General features: G+C 43.1%; 1 protein-coding gene and 1 pseudogene across 1 annotated transcript in view; both read left to right on the top strand.

Moving 5' to 3' along the window:
• LOC115688996 (disease resistance protein L6-like) overlaps positions 1–6128 on the top strand; it is an 89086-nt gene extending 82958 nt beyond the window's left edge. The window contains exon 2 of the mRNA XM_056317664.1: positions 5374–6128. Within this exon, the coding sequence (XP_056173639.1) occupies positions 5409–5942 (534 nt within the window). The 5' untranslated portion in view covers positions 5374–5408 and the 3' untranslated portion in view covers positions 5943–6128. The remainder of the gene's footprint in view (positions 1–5373) is intronic.
• A 540-nt stretch (positions 6129–6668) lies between these two features.
• LOC130139927 (disease resistance protein RPV1-like) lies at positions 6669–21659 on the top strand (annotated as a pseudogene).
• Positions 21660–27142: the final 5483 nt, after the last annotated feature.

Here is a 27142-nt window from a genome sequence, read left to right as displayed (position 1 = left end):
TTGGTCCTTAGATAAGAAGTACAATCACATTGGCATTGCAATTGAGGAGTCCAAAGATCTAGATGCCATGATGATCGATCAGCTTTTGGGTTCATTGCAAGTCCATGAAGAAAGATTCAAAAGAAACAAGCATAAACCGGTGGAGAAAGTATTCAAAACTAATTTGACTAACCGAGATGTGAGGAACCAAAGTAGAGATCCCATGCTAATTCGAGGGACTAATCAAGATCGTCGTTGAGGTTAAGGTCGAGATTGCTTTCAAGGAAGAGGTGGTGGATGAAGCAGAGGAGATATTGCTCGAAATGACAATAACTACTAGAATCATAGAGGTGTTCATAGAAGAGGAAAGAACTTGAGAGGCCAATGGTATGATAAATCAAAAATTCAATTTTATCATTGCAATATACTTGGCCATCATGCTTCTGACTATTGGTAGAAAGAAAGTAGCGGAGCAGACGAAAATGCAAATTTAGTGAATGATGCAGAGTAAGTTCTTTTATTGGCATTCAAAGAAGATGAAGATGACAAAATGATACTTGGTAATTGGGCACTGGTGCACACAACCGCATGTGCAAGCGAAAGGAGATGTTTACCAAGTTAGATGAGACAATCAAGGGGAAAGTCTCGTTTGGTGATAATTCCAAAATTCCCGTAAAAGGCAAGATACAATTCTAATTTGTTTGAAGAATGGTTCACATCAGTTTATTACTAATGTTTATTATGTACCAAAATTGTCAAGTAATATCTTGAGTTTGGGACAACTTTTGGAGAAAGGCTATACTGTCCACATGAAAGATCTTAGCCTTGTGCTAAAATAACAAAATAATAAACTGATTGCAAATGTGAACTGCTGAAGAACAAGATGTTTATTCTCAATATGAAAAATGAAAAGACTCGATGCTTAAATGCATGCGTGGATGATCCTTCATGGTTGTGGCATTTAAGGTTCAACCATCTCAATTTTGGTGGACTCAATTTTCTTTCCCACATATTAATCATCTTGATCAATTATGTGAAGGGTGCATTATCGGCAAGCATTCCAAAACTAGCTTTGTAAAGGAAGCAACTTATTTTGCAAAGAAGCCACTTGAGTTCATTCATTCTGATGTGTGTGGCCCAATTACTCCTCAGTCATTTGGTAATCATCGATATTTTGTTAGTTTGATCGATGATTTTACTCGAAGAACTTGGGTGGATTTTTTGAAAGAAAAGTAAACAATATTTGATACTTTCAAACAATTCAAGAACCTAGTTGAAAAGGAGAGTCGCTATTTTATCAAACCTATGAGAACTAATCGTGAAGGAGAATTCACTTCAGCCTTGTAGAACAAACTCTGTACGGATTATGGTGTTCAGCATTTCTTGACGGTTCCATATTCTACTCAACAAAATGATGTGGCTAAACCTTATATGCCTTCTTGCAAATTGTCTGAGCTTTATGAAGCCATTGATGCACTTCACCTTGTATGTCTTATTGCAGATTATGAGTCACTTGTCTACAATAATGCTGTCAAAGAAGAAAAATGGGGGAAAACTAGGAATGAAGAAATTGAGCTATTGAGAAGAATCACACATGGGAGCTTGTTGATCTTCCAAAGGACAGGAAAGCAATCGACGTCAAATGGTTTTACAAGGCCAAAAAGATTGAGAAAGGGGAAGTGACAAGGTATAAGGCTAGATTAGTCGCTAAGGAGTACAAGCAAAGGCCGAGATCAACTATGATGAAGTTTTTTCCGCTATCATCCACATGGAAATGATTAGATTGATAATTTTTGTTGCAGCTCAAAATGGTTGGCAAAATGTATCAAATGGATGTCAAAATAGCATTTTTAAATGGCATCCTAAATGAGAAAATTTATGTTGAGCATGGGGTTTCCTGTGAAAGGCCATGAAGACAAGGTGTTGATGATGAAGAATGCTTTGTATGGGGTTGAACAAGCACCGAGAGCATGAAATCCCAAAATTGATGCTTATTTCAAGGCAAGTGGCTTCTCTTATATGGAATTCTAGAATTGATGCTTATATGTCCATATGGGCATGCACATTATTTGAAGCATGATGTTCTATTGGCCTAATTATATGGAGATGACCTTATTTTTACAGGAAATAATCCAAGAAAGATTTATGCTTTTAAGGCATCCATGGTGAAGGAATTTGAAATGACTGATAATGGTCTCATGATTTATTTCCTTGACATAGAAGTGAAGCAAAGTGCAGATGGAATTTTTATTCTGAAAAAGGATATGCAGAAAACATACTTGAAAAATTCAATATGAAGAATGATAATGGTATCAATGTTGATTCAATGTACTATAGAAGCTTGATAGGAAACTTGAGATATTTGACATATACTGGACCGGATATCGTGTACAGTGTTGAAACTGTGAATTGGTATTTGGAGAAACCAAAGTCATCTCATCTTCAAGCTGCAAAAAGGATACTTTGCTACGCCAAAGGGAATGTTGCTCACGGCTTACACTAACATCAATCTAAATCCTTCTAGCTTAGAGCCTATTTAGACAATGATTATGGTGGAAACATTGATGATAAAAAAAGCATTATAGGCTTTGTATTTTTCTGGTGTGTTACTACTTTCACGTGGTTATCAAAGAAGCAATCCAGCATTACTTTTTCGATATGTGAAGCTGAATATGAGACAGGATTTTCATGTGTTTGTCATGTACTATGATTGGGAAGACTACTGAAAGAAATTCATATGGAGTGGAAGAAAGCAACGGAGAATTTTGTTGATAATATTTATTCTATTGCTTTGGCCAAAATCCAGTTTTTTTATGAACAAAGCAAATATATTGATGTTCGATATCATTTCATTCGAGAATAAGTGAAAGAGAAGGTAATTCAAGTTTCACATGTGAAGACGGGAGATCAAGCAACAAACATTTTCACATGTTTTGTAAATGCATCTTGATTGTTCATGTTGCTATGTCAAATTTAATGTTTTGTAAATTCCCAGGAATCTATCTCATTAGAATGTTCAAAATATTTATGAGTCATTTAAAGTAAGAGTCATGGAACAAACTTATATAAAGACAAGACTTGTGATCATTTTTGATAAGGTGAAATAAAAAGAAAATTAAAAGTCTATTCATCTCCTTCTCTTCCTTGAATGGTGTGAGTTGTCACGCCCCGAACCCCTACGAGCTCGCGACATCCCCTGCTGCAGTCGAATAGTTGCGACGTCCCAGGAACGTCACCGACCCAACCCAAACATTAGAGCCACATGCGGAAGCGGATATTAAAAACCCCGGACTAAAAGATGACGACAACAGGGTAGAACACCATAACGATCAAACAACAACCTAATCATACAACACCAAATATACAAACATTTTATTACAGATATAAATACAGACGAACATCCTCCGCCACCGTTTTAACAAAAATTCAGGGGTTTGGTTATCTTAACTTCACTATTGGATAACCCAAGACTACATGTCACGCCCCGAACCCCCACCGAGCTCGCTACATCCCCCTCTGCGCTCGAATAATTGCGACGTCCCAGGAACGTCGCCGACCCAACCCAAACATCATAGCCACATGCGGAAGCGAATATAATAACCCCGGACAAAACGATGACGACAACGGGGTAGAACAACAGAACAGACAAACAATAAAAACAGCATTTCATACAATATTACAGCACCAAATATACAAACATTATATTACAGACATATTTAGCAAACTAGCATCCGAAATCACCGTTATAACAAAATATCAGGGGCTTGGTTATCTTAACTTCACTATCGGATAACCCAAGTTAAACAACCCCTAAAATAGCCTAGGGAATGCCTACTGGTCGCCTTCCTTTCTGCTCCTGATTCTTTGGGCTTGAGCCTCCGGACACTCACCTGCAATTCTACCGGGCACCAAAGGTGGTTCCTCGAACTTCCAAAAAGAAGAGGCGAACTTCCCGGGTTTACGGTTGGGGGTCTGAAATTGTGGATTATACAACTATGAGACGAATTATAATCATCCATCTTGTTTAAGAATTGCAATGCTTTGACAAATGCCTATTTGCTGGCTTCTCTGCTTATGAATCATATATATGGGATGGATGTTTTTTTTTTTTTGTTCTGTAAGGGATGGATGTTGTCTCATTGGAAAATTGCATACTTTCGTCTTTGAACCGGCTAATTAGTTTTCCTTATCAAAAAACGTTAACTGTGTGAAAAAGAGGAGGGTGGTGATAGTCGACATTGGTGGTGAGGAGGAGAGAGTTGTGTGGGGGACTTTGGGGGTGAAGAAGAGATGGAGACGAAGAGCAATACGAGATGATGAAGAAGAAGAATGTGGTTTGGGATGGGTCGATATAATTGTATTACATATTAATGGATCATTATGGGTTAAATGAATTAATTTGGGTCGGATCCATGTTTGACCTACTCAAACCCGAGCCACATGTTTTTCTTTTTTAGGTCTTCTATGATTGTTAAAAATTCGCTCCATTTTGCAATTGGCTCACTGAAAGTGATATTTGATTTCACTCATCAATGCATTATGTTGTTTTAAAACAAAAAAAATTGACGATTGATATGCTTTAACCAAAACCCAACCAATTTTCCTACAGAGTTCAAACATGGTGGCCACATTTTAGCGGCCATCAGTAGATTTCACTCCACAAAGCTAATATATTCATCAAATATAACATCTTTGATTGCGAAACTTTTGCATTGTTTTATGCGAATTCTTAAATTTGTCAAATATTCATTGATGAAACTAAAGAGAGAGGCCAGGATAGCCGTCAAACAGTATTTTTGCAAAAGACAATCTCTCATGGCATAAGAAACTAATGGTCAAGCAACAAGTAAAGCATTAGAAGCATCTCTATGCAAAACACACTTGACCTAGAATTTAAGAAAAACGTTTACTGGAAACGGAGAACCTCACGTAGAAGAGATTGAGACTCATTATCTCCCTAGATAAATTCCGCGGAGATCTGCTAACAACACCACAGAAAGTTGTGATTTGTGAACCACAACCTATAATTGAGCATTCCTTTCGGTTTCCTTCCTGCAGATTTTAGACAAATCTAACTTTCGCTTCCACAGGGTCTAAAAATTTGCCATGAAAGAGCATGTGCTTTTGTGGATAGTGCTTCGTTATAATTACTAAAACCAAATCTCTACATTTTCTTTTGATAGGAATTAGCCTCACCACACCTAGTTACAATGACTTAAAACTAATCTCTACATTTGCTTCTAATAGAAATCAGCCTCATCATACTTCACGTGGTTATCATTTTCGGGTAGCATTTCAAATCCTTATTGCACAGGAAATTTGCATCAAGCTTTGTGGTTGAACTTCGCATTGACAGTAGTTGCTACTATTTTTTGTCTTTAATACTAATTGCAGCCTTACAAGGGGAGCGTGTACTGAGAACAATAAATATGTTGAACGCCTCTTCTGATAACCGGGAAATGGAGAAGTCATCAGGATATGACTACGAAGTATTTTTGAGCTTCAGAGGACTGGATACTAGTAGGGACATTACTGATTACCTTTACACCAGCATGATTGGCGCTGGAATCAGGGCATATAAGGACGATGAAGAGCTTCGGACCGGGGAAGAGATCGGCAGCCAGCTTCTCCAAGCAATTGAGCAGTCAAAGATATCAATACCAATCTTTTCTAAAGGATATGCGGACAGTACATGGTGCCTTAGGGAGTTGGTCAAGATGGTGGAGAGCAAGAACACAAGGAGACAAAAGATCATGCCCATTTTCTACGATGTTGCACCATCCGAGGTAAAATGCCAAACTGAGCACTATGGCAACGCCATTGTTTCTCATGCAAACAAGAAGCGATTTGGTGATGAGTCTATCAATAAGTGGAAGGCTGCTCTCACTGAGGTTGGAGCACTAAAGGGATGGGACCTCCAAAGCATGCCAAACAGGTATTTAGTTATATCATGTATGGTCTAGTTGTTCCAAAATCATTATGTTGTTCAGTTGAACCTAATGTCTTGAGGCTTTTTCCTCCAATACTATCAGAGGCAAAGGTGAATTTGTTAAAGAAGTTGTTGACAACGTTTTGACTGAGTTGAAAATCGCCTACTTGGAAGTATCTGATTGCCTAGTCGAAGTAGACAATCATGTGGATGAAATCATGAGGATGATAGGTGCACACGACCTTGAAACAAAGATTGTTGGAATCCATGGTATGGGTGGCATGGGAAAGACGACTCTTGCTAAAATAGTGTACAATCAACTCTCTAATGATTTTGTCAATTGTTGCTTCCTTTCTAACATCCGAGAAATAGAGATTGCGTACTTGCAAAATCAGCTCATATTGACCATCCTTAAAAAACAATGGCTTGATATCAACAATAGCATGGACAGGAAAAAGGTGATCAAAGAAAGGTTATGCTCTAAAACAGTGCTTCTTCTTTTTGATGATGTTGATGAAGCAAGTCAACTTGATGCGCTTGTGCAGAAGCGCGAGTTTTTTGGTAAGGAAAGCAAGATCATTATTATCACTAGAGATTAGGGGATTCTCAATGTACCTACACTTGTTGATGGGATTTATGAACTTACTTCCATGGGTTTGATCATTCTCTTCAACTTTTTAGCAAGCATGCCTCTAGAAGAGATTATCCCATAGAGCAATACATCTTTTACTCTAAAAGAGCAATAAATATTTGTGGCGGTTTTCCTTTAGCTCTTGAGGTTATAGGTTCTCTTTTGTCTGGAAAAAGCATAGAGGAGTGGGATACCATATTAAAGGAGCTAGAAGAATTTCCTCAAGAGGATGTTCAAAGGAAGTTGATGATCAGCATTGAGGCACTAAATGAAGATCAAAGAAAAATATTTCTCGATGTTGCTTGTTTTTTCATTGGTCTTGATGAAAGAATCATGATTCACATGTGGGAAAGCTGTAAATTTCTTCCTCATCAATCTCTTGGAATCCTCCAACAAAGATCTTTGATAAAAATTACAGAAGATAACCAACTGTGGATGCATGATTGGTTAAGAGATATTGGCAGAAATATTATACAACAAGGAAGTGGTAAGAAACCTGAGAAGTAACAATGGTTGTGGACTCATGTGCAAGCATTGGAGGTTCTAGAGAAAAGCAAGTAAATCGTACAGCTTAAGTCCTTTTTAAGGAGATTGGTCACCAGTATATTCGTTTTTGTTTTCTTCTTCTATCAAAGTTGGTTTATTTCCTCTGCACTTACATATGTGATTTATCAATCGTTTACAATATTAGGAGAAAAGATGTAATTGTTTTCCCCCTGAAGAAGATCAATATGGTAAATCATGGTTCTTCCTTTTGTTTTCTTTGTTTATTTATTTTGGCAGATGGGAGGGGATGTTCATGGAATTGGAAGTATTGAAGCAAGATGTCTCAAGCTTGATAAACTATCTCAATACTCCTCGATAAAAGAATACCTGGCAAGTTTATCAAATCTAAGGTTCCTTCAAGTGGATAGCCAAGACTTCGATGGAAATAAAGAGTCTATCCTCACTCAAGTGGGTCGTTTTCTATGTTACCAGTGGTCAAATTTTCTTCCAACCAAATTTGGCCCAGAGTTAAGATACCTTTCATGGAATTACTTCCCTATGGTTTTTAACCTGACTGATTTCTCCTTGAGGAAGTTAGTAATCCTCAATCTCTCAATGAGTGACATCACGGAAAATTGGAATGGATGGAGCCACGTCAAGGTACGATTTCAGATGAAACCAATGTGAGTTGTTGTATATAATGTGGTTTAACCTGAATAGCAACATGTTGTCTTCTTTTCAGGTGGCTAAGAATTTGAAGGTCATAAATCTGACTGGATGCCAAAAATTGCATAGAACTCCAGACTTGTCTTTTCATGTGAACGTAGAGCGTCTGATTCTCGAAAGATGTGAGAGTTTGGTTCAAATTGCTCTGACCATTAGTAACCTTAAGAAGTTAATCTTCTTAAACTTGAAGTATTGTATTAGTCTCCAAAAGCTACCAGATGAGATATGGGCACTGGAATCTTTAAGGGAACTTCTTCTTGACTACACATCTGTAAAAGAGATCCCTGAATGGAGAAGGATGAAGAAGCTGGAAAGTCTCAGCTTGGTCAGATGTAAATCACTTAATGAATACAATTTCATAGGTTGTGCATCATCAACAGGGAGGCTTTTATTTGTGGATAACAATTTCACTAATCAGGAGTTACATGATTCAATTGTGAACATGAAGAAATTGAAAATACTAAAGATGAGTTTCAGCCTCATAAGAAAACTACCTGACACCATTAGAATGTTGGAGAAGCTCGAAAAGCTCGAGGCTGGGGGTCTTTATTTGGGAGGAGAAATTCCTGGTAGTATTGGAAAGCTACCATTTCTAAAAACCTTGATACTGTCTGCCACTAGAATTTCAGCGGTGCCTAGGCTTCCAGAGAGTCTTATCACTCTATGTTTTTATACACACTCAATGGACACATTGCCCGACCACTCGAACCTAGTAAATTTGAGAACTTTGAGTTTGCAATTGTGGGGTAATCTCAAGGATCCTTCTAAACTTGAAGACGCTCCAAGTTCTTGGTGGATTGGAAGATTACACGTGCTCGAGGTCATGGACTTGGTTTCTCCTCATATCGCCACCCTCTCTTCTGATGTTGTTCTTTCTTAGCTGAAGCGACTTGAGCTCCAATGCCCTAATTTGCAATGCCTACCTAGGCTCCCGAAAACTTTGTCATACTTACTTATCCAACATTGCGGGAGAATAAAAACAACCAATGATCTTTCGAATTTGAAAGCGTTATCATATTTGGACTTATCTGGTTTTGATGAGCTAATAGAGATTCATGGCCTTGAAGGTTTGGAGAACCTGAGAACATTAGAGTTTGTGAAACTTCCATCATTGGCAAAGTTGCCTGATCTAACTAAGTTGAAAAAGCTCAAGAAAGTTCATCTAAGGTTTTGTTCTAAGCTGAGTGAGATTCGAGGTAGTTTAAGATCTTTGGAGATACTTCACATTGAGAACTGTTTAAATCTGCAAGAGTTGTCTAATCTATCAAGTTTCCAGAGTCTAAAATTTTTTATTCAATGAAATGGATTTGATTTGATTACAATTTACAAACACTCCTTTTTGGGGAAAAGTATCAGAAAAGTCCTAAACCTAATGCATTTGTGCCAATTTAGTCCTAAATCTTTTTTTGGTGTCAATTATGTCCTAAATATTTTGTCTTTATGCCAATCCAGTCCTTCCGGCTAATTTTGGCCGGATATTGCTGACCTGGACATCGGCCGACCTACATTGCACCGCCGGCGATGACATTGATAACTTTTAATAATTTTTTAATATTGTATTCTTTTAAAAAAATTTCTTTTAATTTTTTTTCTTTTTTTCTTTTTTTTGCTTTTCCTTTCTTCTTCCTCTAGCTGGAGGCCAGGGCCAGCGAGGGAATTCGCGAGCCTCTAGCGAGCCCCGCTGACCATTGGTGTGGCTCGCCCTCGCCAGCGATGGCGAAGTCGAGCCTCGCTCGATCGCTAGCGAGGCTCGCCTCGCCTTGCTAGTGGCCGCGAGGGTGGCCTTACGCTGGGCTGGCGAGGCTTGCCGGATGGCCGGAGAGAGGCCTCGCGCTGGGCAAGCGAGGCTCACCTTCACCGTCTTTGGCAAGAGCAAGCCTCGCCAGTGGCCGGCCAGGTCCCTCACCGGCCTTGGCCTCTAGCCGATTGCTAGACCGGTGATTGGCTAGAGGAAGAAGAAAGGAAAAGAAAATAAATAAATAAATCGAAAAAATATTAAAATATTATTAAAAGTTGTCCACGTCATCATCGGCGGTGCCACGTAGGCCGGCCTTGGCCTCTAGCCAGTCGCCAGACCAGCAACAGCCGGAGGAAGGAGAAAGGAAAAGAAAAAAAAAAGAAAGGAAAAAAAAAACAATATATATATAATTCAAAAAATATTAAAATATTATTAAAAGTTGTTCACGTCATCGTTGGCGGTGTCACATAGGTGGGCAGTGTCCACGTCAGCAATATCAGGCCAAAATTAGTCGGAAGGACTAAATTGGCACAAATACAAAAGGTTTAGGACTGAATTGGTGTTGACACTTATTTTAATTTGCCTAAAATTAATTACACAAAATTTAAGAGTTAATTTTCTTTAATTCCTAAAACAAAAAAATATTTCTATTTAAATGCATTGCATATAGAAATTAGGCACATTTATATTAATAGAGTCTATTAAAGTGTTTTTTTTATAAAAAAATAAAAAAAATCAAATTTTAAAAAAAATTCAAAAAAAAAATCGAGTCGGGCCGGGTCGACCTGGCCCTTTTCTTTTTTCTTTCCCCCTGCGCGGCCCAGCCCCTTTTCTTTTCTTCCCCCGCGCGGCCCGGCCCTTTTCTTTTTTTTCTTCCTTTTCTTCCCCCCGCTCGAGCTGGGCCTAGCCCGGCCCAGCTCCCTTCCTTCTTCCTTCTTCCCCCCGCCAGCCTGTCGCTCTCCTTCCCCTGTTCGCCCCTGTTCTGGCCGCAGTGCCACGAACGGACGAGCGTGGCCGCGCTGTCCCCATCAGGTCAGAGGATGGCCGACGAAGCACGCCAAGGGGACTGGCATTGATGGCCATTCCCCTCCTTCCCCATTTCCCGGCCATCTCTCTCTCCTTCTCCCTCCTATTTTCCGGATGTCAGAGCCCCCCCTGCACCAACCTAAATGGCCACGAAAGTCATGAGCCAGAGTAGGCCGGTGCAGGCCGTTGTCAGCATGCGTATGGAGCAGGTGAGACGCGTCGTCGCCGGCTATAAAAACCAGAGAGAGAGACAGAGAAGGGGTCGGCCATTGGAGAGAGAAACAGAGAGAGAGAGGACAGAGAGAGAAGAGAGAGATTAGAGAGAGAGAAAGCAAATCGAGAGTTCGCCGGGGCAAGAAGGAGAACCAGCAGCGTCGTCGACGTCCCCTGAACAGCCGGAAGCCCCCCAGAAGTGTCGCCGACCGGTGAGTCTCCCTGGTTCCCTGTTCTGCCTTGTTCGCCCCTGTTTTGGTGTCCAGTTTGGCCGGGACTTACGTCAGTCGTTTCGCGCGAATCCCGGCCCATACTGTCGTCGTTCCCGTTCCCCACTCGCCGTCGAAGGCGAACCGTAGCCGCTGGAGTCAATCGAGTCGCCGGAGGAGGTTGAGATCCCTCGATTTTGGTTGTGCCCTCCACCTGCTCGATGAAATGCCTCAAGCAAGCTGGTTTGTTTTTTGGCCGCCGGCCGGCGAGCGGGACGTCAGACGGCAAGTGGACGGCGGAGGAAGCTCGGGGACGATCTCCAGAGGCCGATCTTCGGTCGGTGCCAGTCTAGGTCGGCCAGCGGAAGGCCAATTTTGGCTCCGCCGGCGCCCTCCGCGTGTCTATGTACGCGGGTTCGACCCGACTTGGATCAGCTGATCCGACCCGGGTTAACGCCCTGGGTCGGATCCATTGACCCGGGTCGGTTCTGACACAATCCGGATCAATTGACCCGACCCAGGTCAGCACCTTGGGTCAGATCCGACCGACCGGATCCACGACCCGACCCGTTTTTTATTTATTTATTTTATTTTAAAAAAATTAATTGAAAAAAATTAAAATATTCTTTCTTTTTCTGTTTCCGTATTTTCTTTTTATTTATATTTTTTTGTTTTATTTTATTTTATTTTTTAATTTTTTTTTAAATTATGTGATATATCCGATTGTTTTAATTTATTGTTGTATTATTATGCATGTTGTTATAAGTGCATAAATTGCCATGTTTAAATTAGATAAGCCTATAGGGTTATGCAGTAGTATTTTATATGTTATTCTTTACTACTGTTTTGTTATTATTATGCATGTTTTTAATTAAAACATAATTGCATGAACTGTTATGTTTTGAATGTCATCTGACTTAGTTAGGATTAGTACCTAAGGCTGCATATTTATTTTGACTACTGATCATTTATGATTATGCACTCGCTTGATCACCTCACATGTTAGGAGAAAGGTCCTAAAATCAATCCAAATTGCCTGACAAATGTTTTCAGAAATGAACAGGGTAAAAAGGTACCGAAATGGCATTAGTTATCCAACTAGTGTAACCAAGTCCCCGAACTCAGTTAGTCTCTGCTTCGTAGGAATAGGGTGGTTCTCTCATCACCTTATTTGGGTTTCTAATCGACCCACCCCAAATTGATTAGTGGCGACTCCTTGATATAAACCACTTGCATGTTAAACACTTAAACCCTAAGTCGCGATATGGTATGGGCTTAGGAGAGCCCGAGTTAAGTCCCGAACCTAGACTTAGTGCGTGCCAGGCGAGCCCTCCCTTTTTGCATGATAAAAAAAAAAATGGGAGGTCGGTCTCGACAGACTGGCGACTCCGCTGGAAACTTGCATTTTTTTTGAAAAAGTGGACTTAAGCCAAAATTTTTTATCATGTTAAAAAATAATCTTTGTTTGGCAGCGAGTATTCCAGGTATAACCTTGACATTAAGGTGTTATTTGTTCTTGCAGGTTCAAATTGATTGTTTTATGAATTGTTGTGCATGCTTTAATGATTTAATACTACACTGTTGCACACACAACCACGCTGCCGGACCTGGGCCGCGATAGGGCAATTTAGGATGGTGTTAAGAAAGATATGACCTCGAACGCGAGCCCGCGATGTAGAGGTTGCTTTTCTTTTCCCCGAAATTTATTTCTAAAAAAATTGTAAAGAAATATCTTTAGCTGCTATTCGCATGACTATAAGATATTCCTTTCGATTTGGCCAAGGTTAAAAGGATTTGACACCAACGTGAGACTGCGATAGTCAGGCACCCTTTTAATTTCATTTTGCTGAGCCAATCTAGATAGAAATCGAACCTAACTTCTGTCACGCCCTGAACCCCAACGAGCTCGCGACATCCCCTGCTCTGGTCGAAATGATGCGACGTCCCAGGAACATCGCCGACCCAACCCAAACATCAGAGCCACATGCGGAAGCGAGTAACAAAATCCCGGACAAATAATGACGACATCGGGGTAAAACAGCAGAACAATCCAGCAACCACATATTCATACAACACAAAATATACAAACAACATATTACAGACATAAATACAGACTAACATCCTCAGTCACCGTTTAAACAAAAGTTCAAGGGTTTGGTTATCTTAACTTCACTATCGGATAACCCAAGTTATACAACCCCTAAAACACCCAAGGGAAAAACCTAAGGATCGCCCTCTTCCATTATGCTTCTGAATTTCTGGCTTGAATCTCTGGAACTCACCTGCAGCTCCACTGGGCACCAACAGCAGCTCCCCGGACTTCTAAAAAGAAAAGGCGCACTTCCCGGGTTTAGGGCCGGGGGTCTGAAAGTGGCCGTTATACAACCGTGAGACGAATCTCAATAAGTGTACAACCCCAAACCCCACGTAGGCACTCACGTACCGCCAGACGAAAACACACATAACACACAACGATTGGCCAAACTAACAATCACATGCGACCCTACCTGGAATCCATCATGCACGTTCCTGCACATTAGACAATAACACAGCCAACACATCACAGCAAGGAATCACAGACGCGCGCGTGTCTTAATTATAAGACAGAAACCACTTGAGCACGTCCCATACCGTGTCTAGCAGTTTCTACCCCATATTTAATCATCACATCACGCAATACAAATACACTCGCACGCTACTCACACCATGCGTCACTTTCCACAATCCTATCGCTTGTCTTGCCAAATCCCACTCATTCTCAACCTTTCCACCACTACCGCGCTCGCGTAAAACGCATCAGGCTAACGGTCTTCTGACCACGTCAAGCATCGACACCCCGTCGGGCCGGGCATCGTCACCTCGTCAGGGACGGCATCGTCCCGCGTAAACGTACACGCCTCAGGACGGATCTTTCCAACCAAACCACATTTCCATATCCTCGTTCCACTCAAACCACACTTACACACGGTCAACAACCACACGACCCAACACAATTCCACATTGCACACACAATTCACAAGTCACATACACTTCGCAAATATACATTCTCACCACGCAAGTACACCACACAATCATGCACATATAACACGCGATCCCAAAGCACAATCAAACATTCTTGGCACGCGAACATATTGCGCAATCGCACTGCCACACCATCACACCTCACGGCCACACACGTGACATATACGACCACACGTACACAACCCGAAACACAATCCCAAATCAGCCAACTACCACAAATCGCACAATCACGCACAAATTTCCATTCAAGGCACAATTCCAATAATTAACCGCACAAATTAATTCCGATCAAACCTCAACATCACAGCCCTAATCCAAGCTCCCTAAACCTCAAAATTCTTCGCCTAATCAGTCCGCAACCACCAAATAATCAGTTACTCAAATCAGTCCCGAACAGCCCCTAAAACAGTCACAAAATCGCCTAAACCGGGACCTAAACGAGTCTAGAAATACCCGAGCTCCTAGGTAGTTTTTGGGGGAGACACTTACCCAAAAAAGCGAGACAGAACGGGGCTAGAACGGGTCGGGACAGTAGCAGCAACGGGAGCGGCGTCGCGGCGACGTACGGACGGCGTGAACAGTGTATCGTACGGGACGCGGTGAACAGTACACCCGTACGGACACTGTACGGACAGGCTGGGACGGTGGCCGGCGAGGTGCCGGTGACAGCCGCGGCGTACGTACGGTCCGTAGTGAATAGTGATCCGTACGGCGCGTGAACAGTCTGTACGGACACTGTACGGATGGTGCTGGGCGGCGACGTACGGCAAGGCTAGACGTCCCTGTGGCAGCAGCTCGCCCGTTCGAGCTCCGGCGCGGCAGCGATCGGCCTCCAAGCAGCGGTTCTCGGCTTTCCTTTCGCCGAACGGGGAAAAAGAGGGAGAGAAAGACAAGATGGGGCGGTGCTGCTGGGTGGGTGGTGGCTGGACAAGGCAGCAGCAGCGACGACGGCGGTCGGCGTAGCTCCGGCGAGGACGGCCAAGGAAGAAGGAAAACGGAGGAGAAGGAATCGGCGTCCAAGGGGGAAGGAACGGGGAAGCTTGGCCGAGTGAGGGAAGGAAGAGAGAGAAGAGGGTCAAATGTTGGTCAAAATTGGCTTAGTGGAGGACACATGTCAAAGATCTAAGGGGTTGGACCAAATTGCCCCTCATCCAAAGGCTATAATTCCTTCTTACCCAATAATGTATGGACGAAATGGTCATTTGCCCTCAATTATTGGGCTGACCATATTTGACCCAAAATAAACCTTAATTAAATCCCAAAAAATCACATCCAAAATTCGGAATTGGCCAAATTAGCCGTAGGGGCATTTTCGTAATTTTTCGGTCCCGGGTCAAAATTCCAATTTTCGTACATACGCGTTCCATATGTGCGTGGCCAGCATAATATGGCGTCGGAATCGCGAAATTCACTTTTTAAGTCCTCGAAAACTGACTGCAAAGTCCTGGAAATAAAATAATATTATTTTTCGCTTCCGAGCCAAAATTTCAATTTTTGGCCGAAACCACTCTAAATGCACGTGGCCACCCCAAAATGACACTAGCCTCGAAAAATAACCTCAAACGACTTCAGAATCGCCATCGGTGACTAGAGGGGCAAAATCGTCATTTTCCGGGTCCCGGACCGAAATCCATTTTTTTGCAGAAATGGGTGGCCCCAAGGTTGGCCAAGCCAAAAACGTCATCGGCCGCTCAAAATTGTCACTTTCAAAATTCTCGATTCCCGGGCCCGAATTCCAAGAAATGACTAAAATCGAACAATCGCGACTTTAGCTTATCTCTTGCTAACGGGTGGCTCATTGGGATTACGCGCTCTCGACCCGTGACCGATACTAAGTCAAATCACGTTTAAGTTTGCTCGAACCAAGGCGATCTCGATTGTCATATAATTGCGAGGGTCTGTCACTAGTGCCCTTTGGACACGATCAATCAAATAGATCGGTCTCGGTTTGTTCAAAACATTCCCTCGTCAATCGATATGGTCGAAGATCGAACCCAGGTCGAGTTCTTTAGTCGTGCGAACTCAATCCCGTAATAGCCCTACCCCTAAGGTTAGCATCCCGTGAATGCGCATTTCCGGGTGAGACCTCACTATAGTGCATTGGTCAAATTCATTTCTTAAATCCCGGGAAAAGGATCGAAAATTCAGACTGTTACAACTTCTCATGTGCATGTTATTATGATTGCCATGGTTCAAGGAAAGGTATATATTCTATCCCTTCTCATTTTATTATACAGCCTACTTATTCATTTGATTTGTTACTAATAGGCCACCCATTGATTGCATTCTATATACGATGGGAAGAGTTGATGTCCACTTCGTCTTTACTCCTAAGAAAGAGCTTCTGGCATGGTAATACCGACTCGATCAGAATGGCCAACAGTATGTCAGGACAAGAAAAGATCCACCATTCCTCTCTGTTCTACATTCTACATCATCAAATTCCGACGAATCTACAGCCAAAAATCCCGGATGTAACCAACAAGCCCAGTCGCCAAGCACAGATCGACCATCTCGAAAGGACTGTGGGGATGAAGGATACGCTTATTGCGGAGCTTGTCCGTGAAAATAAGCGGCTCCAAGAGACTGTAGCTTCCCCATCGTTTATAGAATGAGCATCCGGGAAGGGCGCCCTTTTTGTTAAAAGCCCCTGTCTTTTATATTTCCTAGTAATTATGTTTAGAGGTTTTGGTTTTATTCTTTAAAAGTATTTATGGGTTGTACTAATGTTAATATAACTCGAACCGCTTTTTATTCTATAAATAATATGTTTTGCGCCTTAATGACTCCACCGTGGCCTTCGGCCCAGTGGTATCCGGGGATGAGCGAAAACAGTTCGAGGCGACCGGGGTTCGAATCCCGGGGACGCCGCCTGTAATGTTAATATTAATAAAAACCTTTTTTTCTCGATTTTTTTCTTTGCAAATAAAGAAAATATGTAATAATATTATGATTAGGTCATGAAATAATTATTTATTAGGCATTATACTCATTCATTTCAACGTTTTCACAGGTAGTTATAAAAAATGGCCGAAGAAAACGTCCATCTCGATAATATGGAAAACGAAATGAAGATGGTTTTCAATGCACTTGAAAACCTCACCAAGCAAATACAATCCATCAATGGCAAGCTCACACCCACGCCTGCAGCAATCGAGGTGGTGTTACCACCACTGTCTACTGGAAAAGACAAAACCTCCGCCAGCGATAGTAAAATGCCTCTGCTAGAGGACGATCCGCTTCCCTTGGCCGTCAGGAAGACTGAACCTGAAAGTTCACTGATGACAGAACATGACAAACGCCTTGCAAAGGTTGAGGAGATGCTGAAACAGCTACAAGGCCCACAGCATGCTGTCCCACTTGACCTGTCTATATACAAACGGGTCAAAGTACCAAAAAAGTTCAAGATGCCGGAATTCGAGAAGTATGATGGTACCTCATGCCCCAGACACAATTTGCACATGTATCATGTGCGGATGACCCAGTACGTTGATAATGAATCCCTCGTGATTCAGACCTTTCAAGCATGTTTGACGGGGCCAGCTTTGACATGGTATATGTCAAAAGATATGGATGCTTTTAAGTCTTGGGATGATGCTGTTGATGCATTCCTCAAGCAGTATCAATTCAACCTCGACGTCACCTTTACTCGTGACGATCTAGAACGCACTAAAAAGAAAAAGAGTGAGTCCTTCAAAGAGTATGCCACCAGATGGAGGAACTTAGTCACCCAGGTTACCCCAGAACTTACTGATCATGAACAAATGAAGTTGTTCATTAAGTCTCTTCCGAATGAATACTGTCACGCCCCGAACCCTATCGAGATCGTGACATCACTTCTCTAGTCGAATATTGCGACGTCCCAGAAAATCGCCCACGTCATTTCATTTTATCATAGAGTTAAATCAACCAGCGAAAGCCACAAATACCCGGACAATAATTGACTAGGGTACAAGAGAGAATAAACATCCAATACTTATCAAACTTTATACAATATCCACCGTATACAACCCATACCATAATTTACATGCATACCGAGTATCCTGCACCACCGACGTTCAAAAAGATCAGCAGCCTGGGTATACCCTATCTTCAAAAATGGAACATTCCAAAAGAGTTACTATAACCCTAAAACTATCCCTGACGCCGGTTAGACGGTGTCCACTCCGATTCCGTCTCCCCGGAATCTAAGTCTGAATCCCTCTGAACCTTTTACTCGTCTGTTGGGTACTCTACCACGTTATGGTTGGTGTGCATCGGTATCCCAAACGCTGCGGCGGCAGAGGAAGATTCATTGCTCAGGCCGGGGTTCTGAAATAGTTGGTTGAAACAACCATGAGATCACATCTCAATAAGCACACACCCTAAACCCCACCTAGGCTAACACGTACCTCCAGACAAGACCAAACATCATAACACTCAATAAGTACCTCACAAGCACACAAATGTACTTACCTGGGCCTCTCATGCGTGCAACCTGCACGTTAGCCACAATAATATAATTTCCAACCACATGCACATTTCAAACGCATTTCACGCACTCTTTCCTGCCTCATCACATTCTTTTCACTCGACTCGCTAGTGACCCGCGTAATGGTATCTGTGACATCCTGAAAATTAGTCCATTTGGAATTAGTAAAATACTGAGTTTTATAAATGTACTCGCAGTAAATTCTCGCCCGAAACTGATCATTCCTGGGATACTAACCATTGGGGAGAGGCTAATTAGGGATTTAAATTCATGCGACTAAGAGAAAATTCGATCGTGAATTGACTTTCGACCATAAAATCGCCGAGGTGACATTTTGAACCACTGTTGGCCGATCCAAGGATAGTCAGGGGTCAGTTCGCCACTGTCAGAGTAGTGGATCGCGGGTGATACCGCCAGACCACGAAATGAATTGACGAATGATCCTGAACCTATACCGAACGATCGTACCCCTCGGATCTAGTGATTGATCCTCGCGATTTAAATGACAACCGAAGTCGTCGCGAACCGAATAAAATTGCACGTGACTCGATTTAGTATCAATCACAGGTCGAATATGCGAATTTCCCCAAAAAGCCACCCGTTAGTTTGAGAAACGCTCGAGTTGCGTTTAATAAAATTTGATTATTTAATTAAGCCCATTTTGGACATCGGAAAAATTTGGAAGTCACAACGGGATGTTAGGATGAAGTTGCGGATGGAACGTGCAATTTTGGATTGTTCCGATTCCTTCAGAAAAATTCGATTTCGATGAGAAATGAGGAAAGTGACCATTTTACCCCTAAGGATTAACAAAGGGCATGCTTCATGGAAGAAGGGCATTTTGGTCATTTTGCCCTAACTTTTTTATTGGACAATTTTGCCCTTGGACTTTTTGAGAAATTACAAGATTACCCTTGGATATTTTTGGGTGAGATTCGATCTGGGCCGTCGATTTCAAGATTAGATCGAATCTGGACCGTTGGATCAAAATGTGAGAGAGGGGCATTTTGGTTATTTGGCAAAATTGGTCAAAATTGACACTATTTAGGTCCAAGACCCTTTCTCTCTCCTCTCTCTCTCCCCCATTCAGCAAACCCCCACCCCTCACCGAACCCACCCCTCCGAGCTCTCTCTCTCTCTCTCGCCGGACCGCCTCACCGCCCGGATCCGCCGTCGCTGCCGCACCGCCCACCGCCGCGCCGTCGCCGATCCGCCGCCCCCAACCTCACGCCACCCTCACCCCACCGTGATTCTCTCTCTCTCGGTTTCTCTTCCCTTGGCCGTGAGCCAACCGGCCACCGCCCAAGCCACCGCCGTTCGCCGATCGACTCCAATCATCACCGCCGCCGCGAGCCGCCGTTAGATCTTCGTCTTGCCACCGCTTTCCGTTCTAGCGTGTTAGTCTAGAACTCGGTAAGTCTCGCCTAAACCCGATTTAGGATATTGTGTATCGACGGATAGTTTTGGATGGAAACCGGATTTATTTGGGTGCGAGATTGTGTGGACTAGGAGTAAAATCAATTGGCGGGCCTAGGATTGAGTTCGGGAGAATTTTATTGGAAATTTTGAGGACAACAGTGGGCTGTGGATGATTGTTCAGTGGGCTGCGATGGGCCTATCGGGACGTAAATTGGATTTTTAGAACCGGCAATTAATTGTGAGAAAGTGCCGTGAAGGGCCGGAATTGATTTGACGCCGTTTGGTTGGAGAAAAATGGCAGATTGTGTGTTCAATGAGTGTTGGAACTGCGACTGAGTTGTGGTGATAAAAATTTAGTGCATGGTTGTGTAATTACATGATTGTACTATGCTTGTCGGGTGCACGCTTGGGCCAGATTGATTTTAATTATTAAAATTGGCCATGTCAAATGCTGAGTGAGCACTGTTTTGTGTGTGAATTGATGCGTGCACGGGCCACGTGTGATTGGCCAGTTGAGTGTGGAAAATGTTTGTTGAGCATGTGCATGAGTAAGAAAGAAATGTGGTGTGACATGGGATTGTGAGAATTGTGCCGTCCTGAGGCGTGTACTTCAACGCGGGATGATGCCCGGTATTACCGGAAGACTGCCAGCCTGAGGCATGTACTTCAACACGGGTTGCGCAGTAGGTGGTAGGTGTTGAGCCTGAGGCGTGTACTGCAACGCGGGCAAGAAACATGGCCTAAGGCATGTACGGTAATGCGGGCCCTGAAGTGTTGTGATAAGTGGTCGTAGTGAACCTGAGGCGTGTACTGTAACGCGGGTCACTGGCGAGGAATGTGGAAAAGAGATAATGAGAACGGAATAAGTGCATGGCATGAGATTGTACATGCTTGTGATTGTATGTGATGTGCCTGCTATGCGATGATTTGGTGTATGTGTGATTGTGTTTTGTGATTATCTGGAGGTATGTGACAGCCTAGGTGGGATTTAGGGGTGTACTTACTGAGATGCAGTCTCATGGTTGTTTCAACCAATATTTTTCAGAACCCCGATCTGAGCCATGAATCCTCCGCCACCGCCACCAGAGCGTTTTGGGGTACCAGTGCACACCAAGTATGAGGTTGCAGAATTTCCTATGGGTGATGGTATGACCTGGATTAAGCATACTACGACTGTTTTTGTAGAAGTAGGACTACCTTTATGGGAGACCCATGTTTATACCGCCTGGTTCTTCCGGGATGTAGCCGGGGATGAGTTCGGGCCCGTTAGAGGTTTTGATGTTCCGTTTGACTTAGTTGGGGATTGGGATCCATCTGCCATACCCCTGATAGATGGAGAGTTGACTAGTGCAGAGGTTAGTTTAGCTCAGTCTGGGTTACATCCAGCGCCCGCAGCTCAAGAATCTTCTGGGGCTGAGCACGAACCTGAGCCCGAAGGATCGCAAGCAGAATTCGACCCGATGGACATAGATTTAGAACCAATTCCCGAGGAGGAACCAGAGGAGGCAGAGCCCAAGGCAGAACCCGAGAATGAGCCTGATGAGTTTGAGGAGTTTGAGGAGGAACCGAAGTATATACTCCCGTTCGAGCAGTTTATGGATCCCAATGTAGTACCTGAGGACGACTTCTTTGGGGGACCGGCTGAGGAGGATCAGTATGAAGTTCCATCCGAATCGGGAGACATTAATCATCCGATTGAGATTGAGGCAGAACCGGAGTCCTCGGAGGAGCAGACCGATCAGGGGAGTTCATATTCAGACGATGAAGAGTCGGACTCAGAGTGGATGCCGAATAAGGGGCGTAGGGGTTAGTACCGGGGTTGAGAATAGTTTTTTTTTAAGAGTACCATTTTTGAGGTTAGAATACCAGGTCATCGAACCCTTTTTGCTGTCGGTAGTTTGTAGTACGGTGTGCAAGTGTAGATGACGGTTGTAAATTGTGAATATTTTATAAGTTTGATAATGGAATCGAATATGTGTATTCTCCCTGAGTGTTTCCCCAGTTTTATTTGTTCGGGTAAAATTGTAGTTTCCGCTGTTGATTTAAATCTCTGAAGTTTTGAGTAAAGTCGGCGATACCCTGGGATATCGTATAGATCGACCAGTGGGGAGGATGTCGCGACCACGATGGGGTTCGGAGCGTGACAGTACCGCCTCAGGTTCACTGCGACTAACTCATTCTCACTCGCCAGTGAACCGCGTAATGGTACTGCCTCAGGTTCACTGCGACTAACTTATTCTCACTCGCCAGTGACCCGCGTAATGATACCGCCTCAGGTTCACTGCGACTAGCTCATTCTCATCTCGCCAGTGACCCGCGTAATGATACCGCCTCAGGTTCACTGCGACTAGCTCATTCTCATCTCGCCAGTGACCCGCGTAGTAGTACCACCTCAAGTTCACTGCGACCAACTCATAACAATACTTCAAGGCCCGCGTAATGGTACCGCCTCAGGCCGTGTATCTTGCCCGCATAGTGGTACCGCCTCAGGCTCAACACCCACCACCTACGACACAACCCGCGTAATGGTATCGCCTTAGGTTGGCCGTCCTTCGGTAATACCGGACATCGTCCCGCGTAGTCGTACCACCTCAGGACGGATCAATTCCCCGCATAATGATACCGCCTCAGGGATTTCCATTATCACACGTACCGCATCATGCTCAACACTCACATGCCAACATATTGGCCATTCACACTTGGCCCGTGCACGCATCAAACCACGCATTTCTCATGCTCAATAAGCATCCAACACGGCCAATTGACAACCAATTCAATTTGGCCCGAGCGTGCACATAACAAAGCACATTTCAATCCATCAAATCACGGTACAATAAACACACAATGCCACTCACGGGCCCACAAACACAGCCACGTTCATAGGCATAAATTCGACATTTCCATATTCGTTTCAGGCCATAACAAGCCCCAACAACCAGCCACACTATAACACACCAACCCGACACAATTTGTCCTTAAATCGAGCCCGAAGCTCGTCAATTCCATCCCACAACGTCCGGCACTCTATTCAGTCTCACTCCAGCCCCGAAACATCCTCATTTCATCCTCAAATCAACTCATATAACACACATTCAAGCATCAATTCTAGTCACGAGGGCAGCAACTATTCAACCTCGACACCCCCACCATTCCGCTCATAAAAATGAACATCCATAGAATCAGGGTAAATCTGGGCAGTTTACACAGTGACCGAAATCCCATCAAAATAAATAGTAAACGAACTCCAAAAATTCTAAATTTTGGATATATCATAAAAAGCATCTTAATAAACATTTCTTATGAAGAACACCAAATCCGGTTCAATCTGCAACCATGCATTTTTGTCCCTCGAAATCAGACCAAAATCAGTTCGCTCTAACAGACTGTTTTGTCCTCAAAATACATTTCTTTCAACACCCAAATCATCTTGAAAAGCTTTGCAATTTTTATATGTCATAAAAAAGAAAGTCGGCAACAACTTTTGTGAAGGAAGTTGATTGAAAATAGATCTGGAAAATTTTATAAAAATTCGACCAGACAAGAAGGTCGGGATGAACAGTATTCCGGGCAGTTTTAATACGGTCTGAAAATGGGTTTTCGTGCGACCCAAATGGCCTCCAAAAATTCCAAATTTAAAATATGTTATACTTCAAGATTTTGGGAGAAACTTTCATGAAGAAAACTTCCTCAAATTCGGCTCACACAATTCTCCACAAAAATAGCAAACCGGACGGGTACAGTAACCGTGAATCCGAGAATCACACCAAACCTTCAAGATTCAAACCCTAATTGATTTCTACTGAATTTCAACTGTCAAAACTCATTCCACCATGTCCAAACTATCATCCAACAGCCACATGAACATCCATGAACACAACAAGAGATCAAGCTCTCTTCTAATCCATCTATAATCACTTCCATCAACCCCTAAAACCGACTAAACCGTGTCTAAACTAGTCCGTTAATATCCGATATCCTAAATAGGGTTTAGGGGGCGACTTACCCGAACTCTAGGCTAACTCGGCTAGAGTGGAAAGGGGGATCGGCTGATCGGCGGCTCAACGTGGCACACGGCTGTGGCGAGCGGCTCGGCGACGGCGACGAGCAGCGTACTTGGCGGGTGGCGACGATCACGGTGAGGGGAGGGGCTAGCTGGTTTGGCCGGGAGGAGGGGGAGGGAGTTGCCGAGAGGGGAGAGAGAGAGAATGAGGAGAGAGAGAGAGAAAAATTTGGTCTAAATAGTCCAAGGCAATAATTAAGGGACCAAATGACCATCATGCCCCTCTCTTACAATTCCAATCGACGGTCTAGATTCAATCTTATCCTGAGATCGACGGCACGGATCGAATCTTTTACAAAATATCCAAGGGTAATTTGGAAATTTCTCAGAAAGTCCAAGGGCAAAATTATCCAAAAATCTCTAATTCTTAGGCTAGGGCGAAATTACCAAAATGCCCTTCCCAAATTACATTGGCCTTAACAAATCTCCAGGGGTAAAATGGTCATTTTTCCATTTTGTTGCCGAATTTGAATTTTTTTGAAGGATTCAGGAAAATCCAAAGTTGTACGTTCCAACCACAACGTCATCCTAACGTCCCGTCGTGACTTTCTAATTTTCCGATGCCCAATTTGGGCTCCAATTAATAATTGGATTTTATTTAACGTAACTCGAGCGTTTCTCAAACTAACGGGCGGCTTTTGGGGAAATTCGCATATTCGACCCGTGACTGATAATAAATCGAGTCACGTGCAAGTTCATTCGGTCCGTGACGACTTCAATTGTCATGTGATCGCGAGGTTCGATCACTAGTTCCGTCCAGCACAATCGTTTGGTATAGGTTCAGGATCGTTCGTCAATTCATTTCGTGGTCCAGCGGAATCACCCGTGATCCACCACTATGACAGTGGCGAACTGGCTCCTGACTATCCTTGGATCGGCCTATAGTGGCTCAAAATGTCACCTCGACGATTCTATGGTCGAAAATCAATTCACGATCGAATTTTCTTTAGTCGCACGAATTTAAATCCCTAATTAGCCTTTCCCTAATGGTTAGTATCCCAGGAATGATCAGTTCCGGGCGAGAACTAACTACGTATACGTTCATAAAACCAAGTATTTCATAAATCCCAAATGGGCAAATTTCAGGATGTCACAACTCTTCCCCCCTTACAAAAATTTCGTCCTCGAAATTTACAATCCAACTAACGACTCAAATAAATGGGGGTATTGACGTTGCATTATCTCTTCACTTTCCCAAGTCGCGCCTTCAGTCCCGTGATGCTCCCAAATAACCTTGACCATCGGGATCGTCTTATTCCTAGAACCCGATCTTTCCGATCTTTAATCCTTACTGGTCTCTCGACATATGACACCCTGTCATCGACTTCTATCTCCTCATAATTCATCATGTGAGCTGGGTTCGGTTCATATTTCCTCAACATCGATACGTGGAACACATTATGCACTTGCGACAGATTGGGTGGAAGTGCAAGGCAATACTCTAAGTTTCCAATTCTTTCTAAAACCTCAAAAGGTCCCACGTATCTCGGACTCAATTTCCCCTTCTTACCGAATCTAGACAGTCCTCTCATGGGCGATACCTTAAGGAATACGTGATCCCCTACTTGAAACTCCAAAGATCTTCGCCTTCTGTCTGCATAACTCTTTTGACAACTTTGAGCTGTTTTCAGCCTTTCACGAATCAACTTAACGGCCTCAATTGACTGTTGAATTAACTCTGGCCCAGTAATACTCCTTTCTCCTACTTCGTCCCAACACACGGGCGTTCTACAAGCCCTACCATATAGCGCTTCAAAGGGCGCCATTCCAATACTCTGTTGAAAACTATTGTTATATGCAAATTCTGCTAAGGGCAATTGCTCTTCCCACTTACCTTGAAAATCCAACACACATGCCCTAAGCATATCCTCTAAAGTCTAAATCGTCCTCTCAGACTGACCATCCATTTGTGGATGGTAAGCTGTATTAAACTGCAGCTTTGATCCTAATTCCGTCTATAGACTTTTCTAAAAATTGGCGATAAACCTAGGATTACGATCTGAGGTAATCGTCACTGGTACCCCATGCAAACAAATTATCTACTGCACATACAGTTCAGCAAATAGATCTAATGCGAAGTCCTTTCTCACAGCCAAAAAGTGTGCCGACTTTGTCAACCTGTCGATAATCACCTAAATGGAGTCATGGCCTCTTTGGCTCCTTGGTAATCCCGTCACAAAGTCCATAGTTATATGCTCCCATTTCCATTCTGAGATTTCCAAAGGCCGCAATAATCCCCCGGGCTTACAATATTGTGCCTTCACTTGCTGGCACGTCTGACATTTGGCCACATGTCTGGCTATGTCTACCTTCATACCATTCTACCAGTAGTACTGCCTCAAATTCTGATACATTTTGGTACTACCTGGGTGGATGCTATAACTACTACGATGCGCTTATGACAAAATTTCTTCCTTAAGCTCAGCATCGTCAGGCACACATAATCGTCCACGGAACTTCAGTATCCCATCTTCGGATATATGGAAGTTCGGCTTTCTCTTGGTCTCGTCCATCTCTAGAATCCTTTGGATTTCTTGATCCGTAGACTGCAAAGTCTTAACCTTAGCCTGGATTTCCGGTTCAATCCTAAGCGTGGCCAGCAAGCTCGAGACTTGACTTACTTCGAATCTAAACTCCGAGTCTCGTACTTTTTCTAACAACGCTCATTCCTTGACCATCAAATATGCGATGCTTGACTTCCGACTCAATGCATCAGCTATCCGGTTGGCCTTTCTGGGATGATATAATATATTACAATCGTAGTCCTTTAATAACTCTATCCACCGACGCTGCTTTATATTTAACTCCTTTTGAGAAAACAGATATTTAAGACTCTGATGGTCGGTGTAAATCTGAAATTTCTCTCCGCATAAATAGTGTCGCCAAATCTTAAGGGCGTATACTATTGCGGCTAATTCCAAATCGCGCGTCGGATAATTCAACTCATGAGGTCTTAACTGCCTTGATGCATAGGCCACTACTTGCCCATTTTGCATGAGTACACACCCCAATCCTTTCAACGATGCATCGCTATAAATTTCATATCCTCCGGGTCTTGATGGAATAGTCAACACCGGTGCCGTTGTCAATCTATACTTTAATTCCTGAAAACTCCTTTCACATTTGTCGGTCCACTCAAACTTCGTTTCCTTTTTCAACAAATGTGTCAACGGTGTTGCTATTGCAGAAAATCCTTCTACGAAACGACGATAATATCGTGCCAAACCCAGAAAA

Source organism: Syzygium oleosum, unplaced genomic scaffold (genome assembly GCF_021117445.2).
Source record: "Syzygium oleosum isolate NSW1041296 unplaced genomic scaffold, Sole_v2.1 Sole_v2.14, whole genome shotgun sequence".
NCBI lineage: Eukaryota > Viridiplantae > Streptophyta > Magnoliopsida > Myrtales > Myrtaceae > Syzygium > Syzygium oleosum.
The sequence above is the reverse complement of the archived record's forward strand: the minus strand, read 5'-3'. Positions and strand labels throughout refer to the sequence as shown.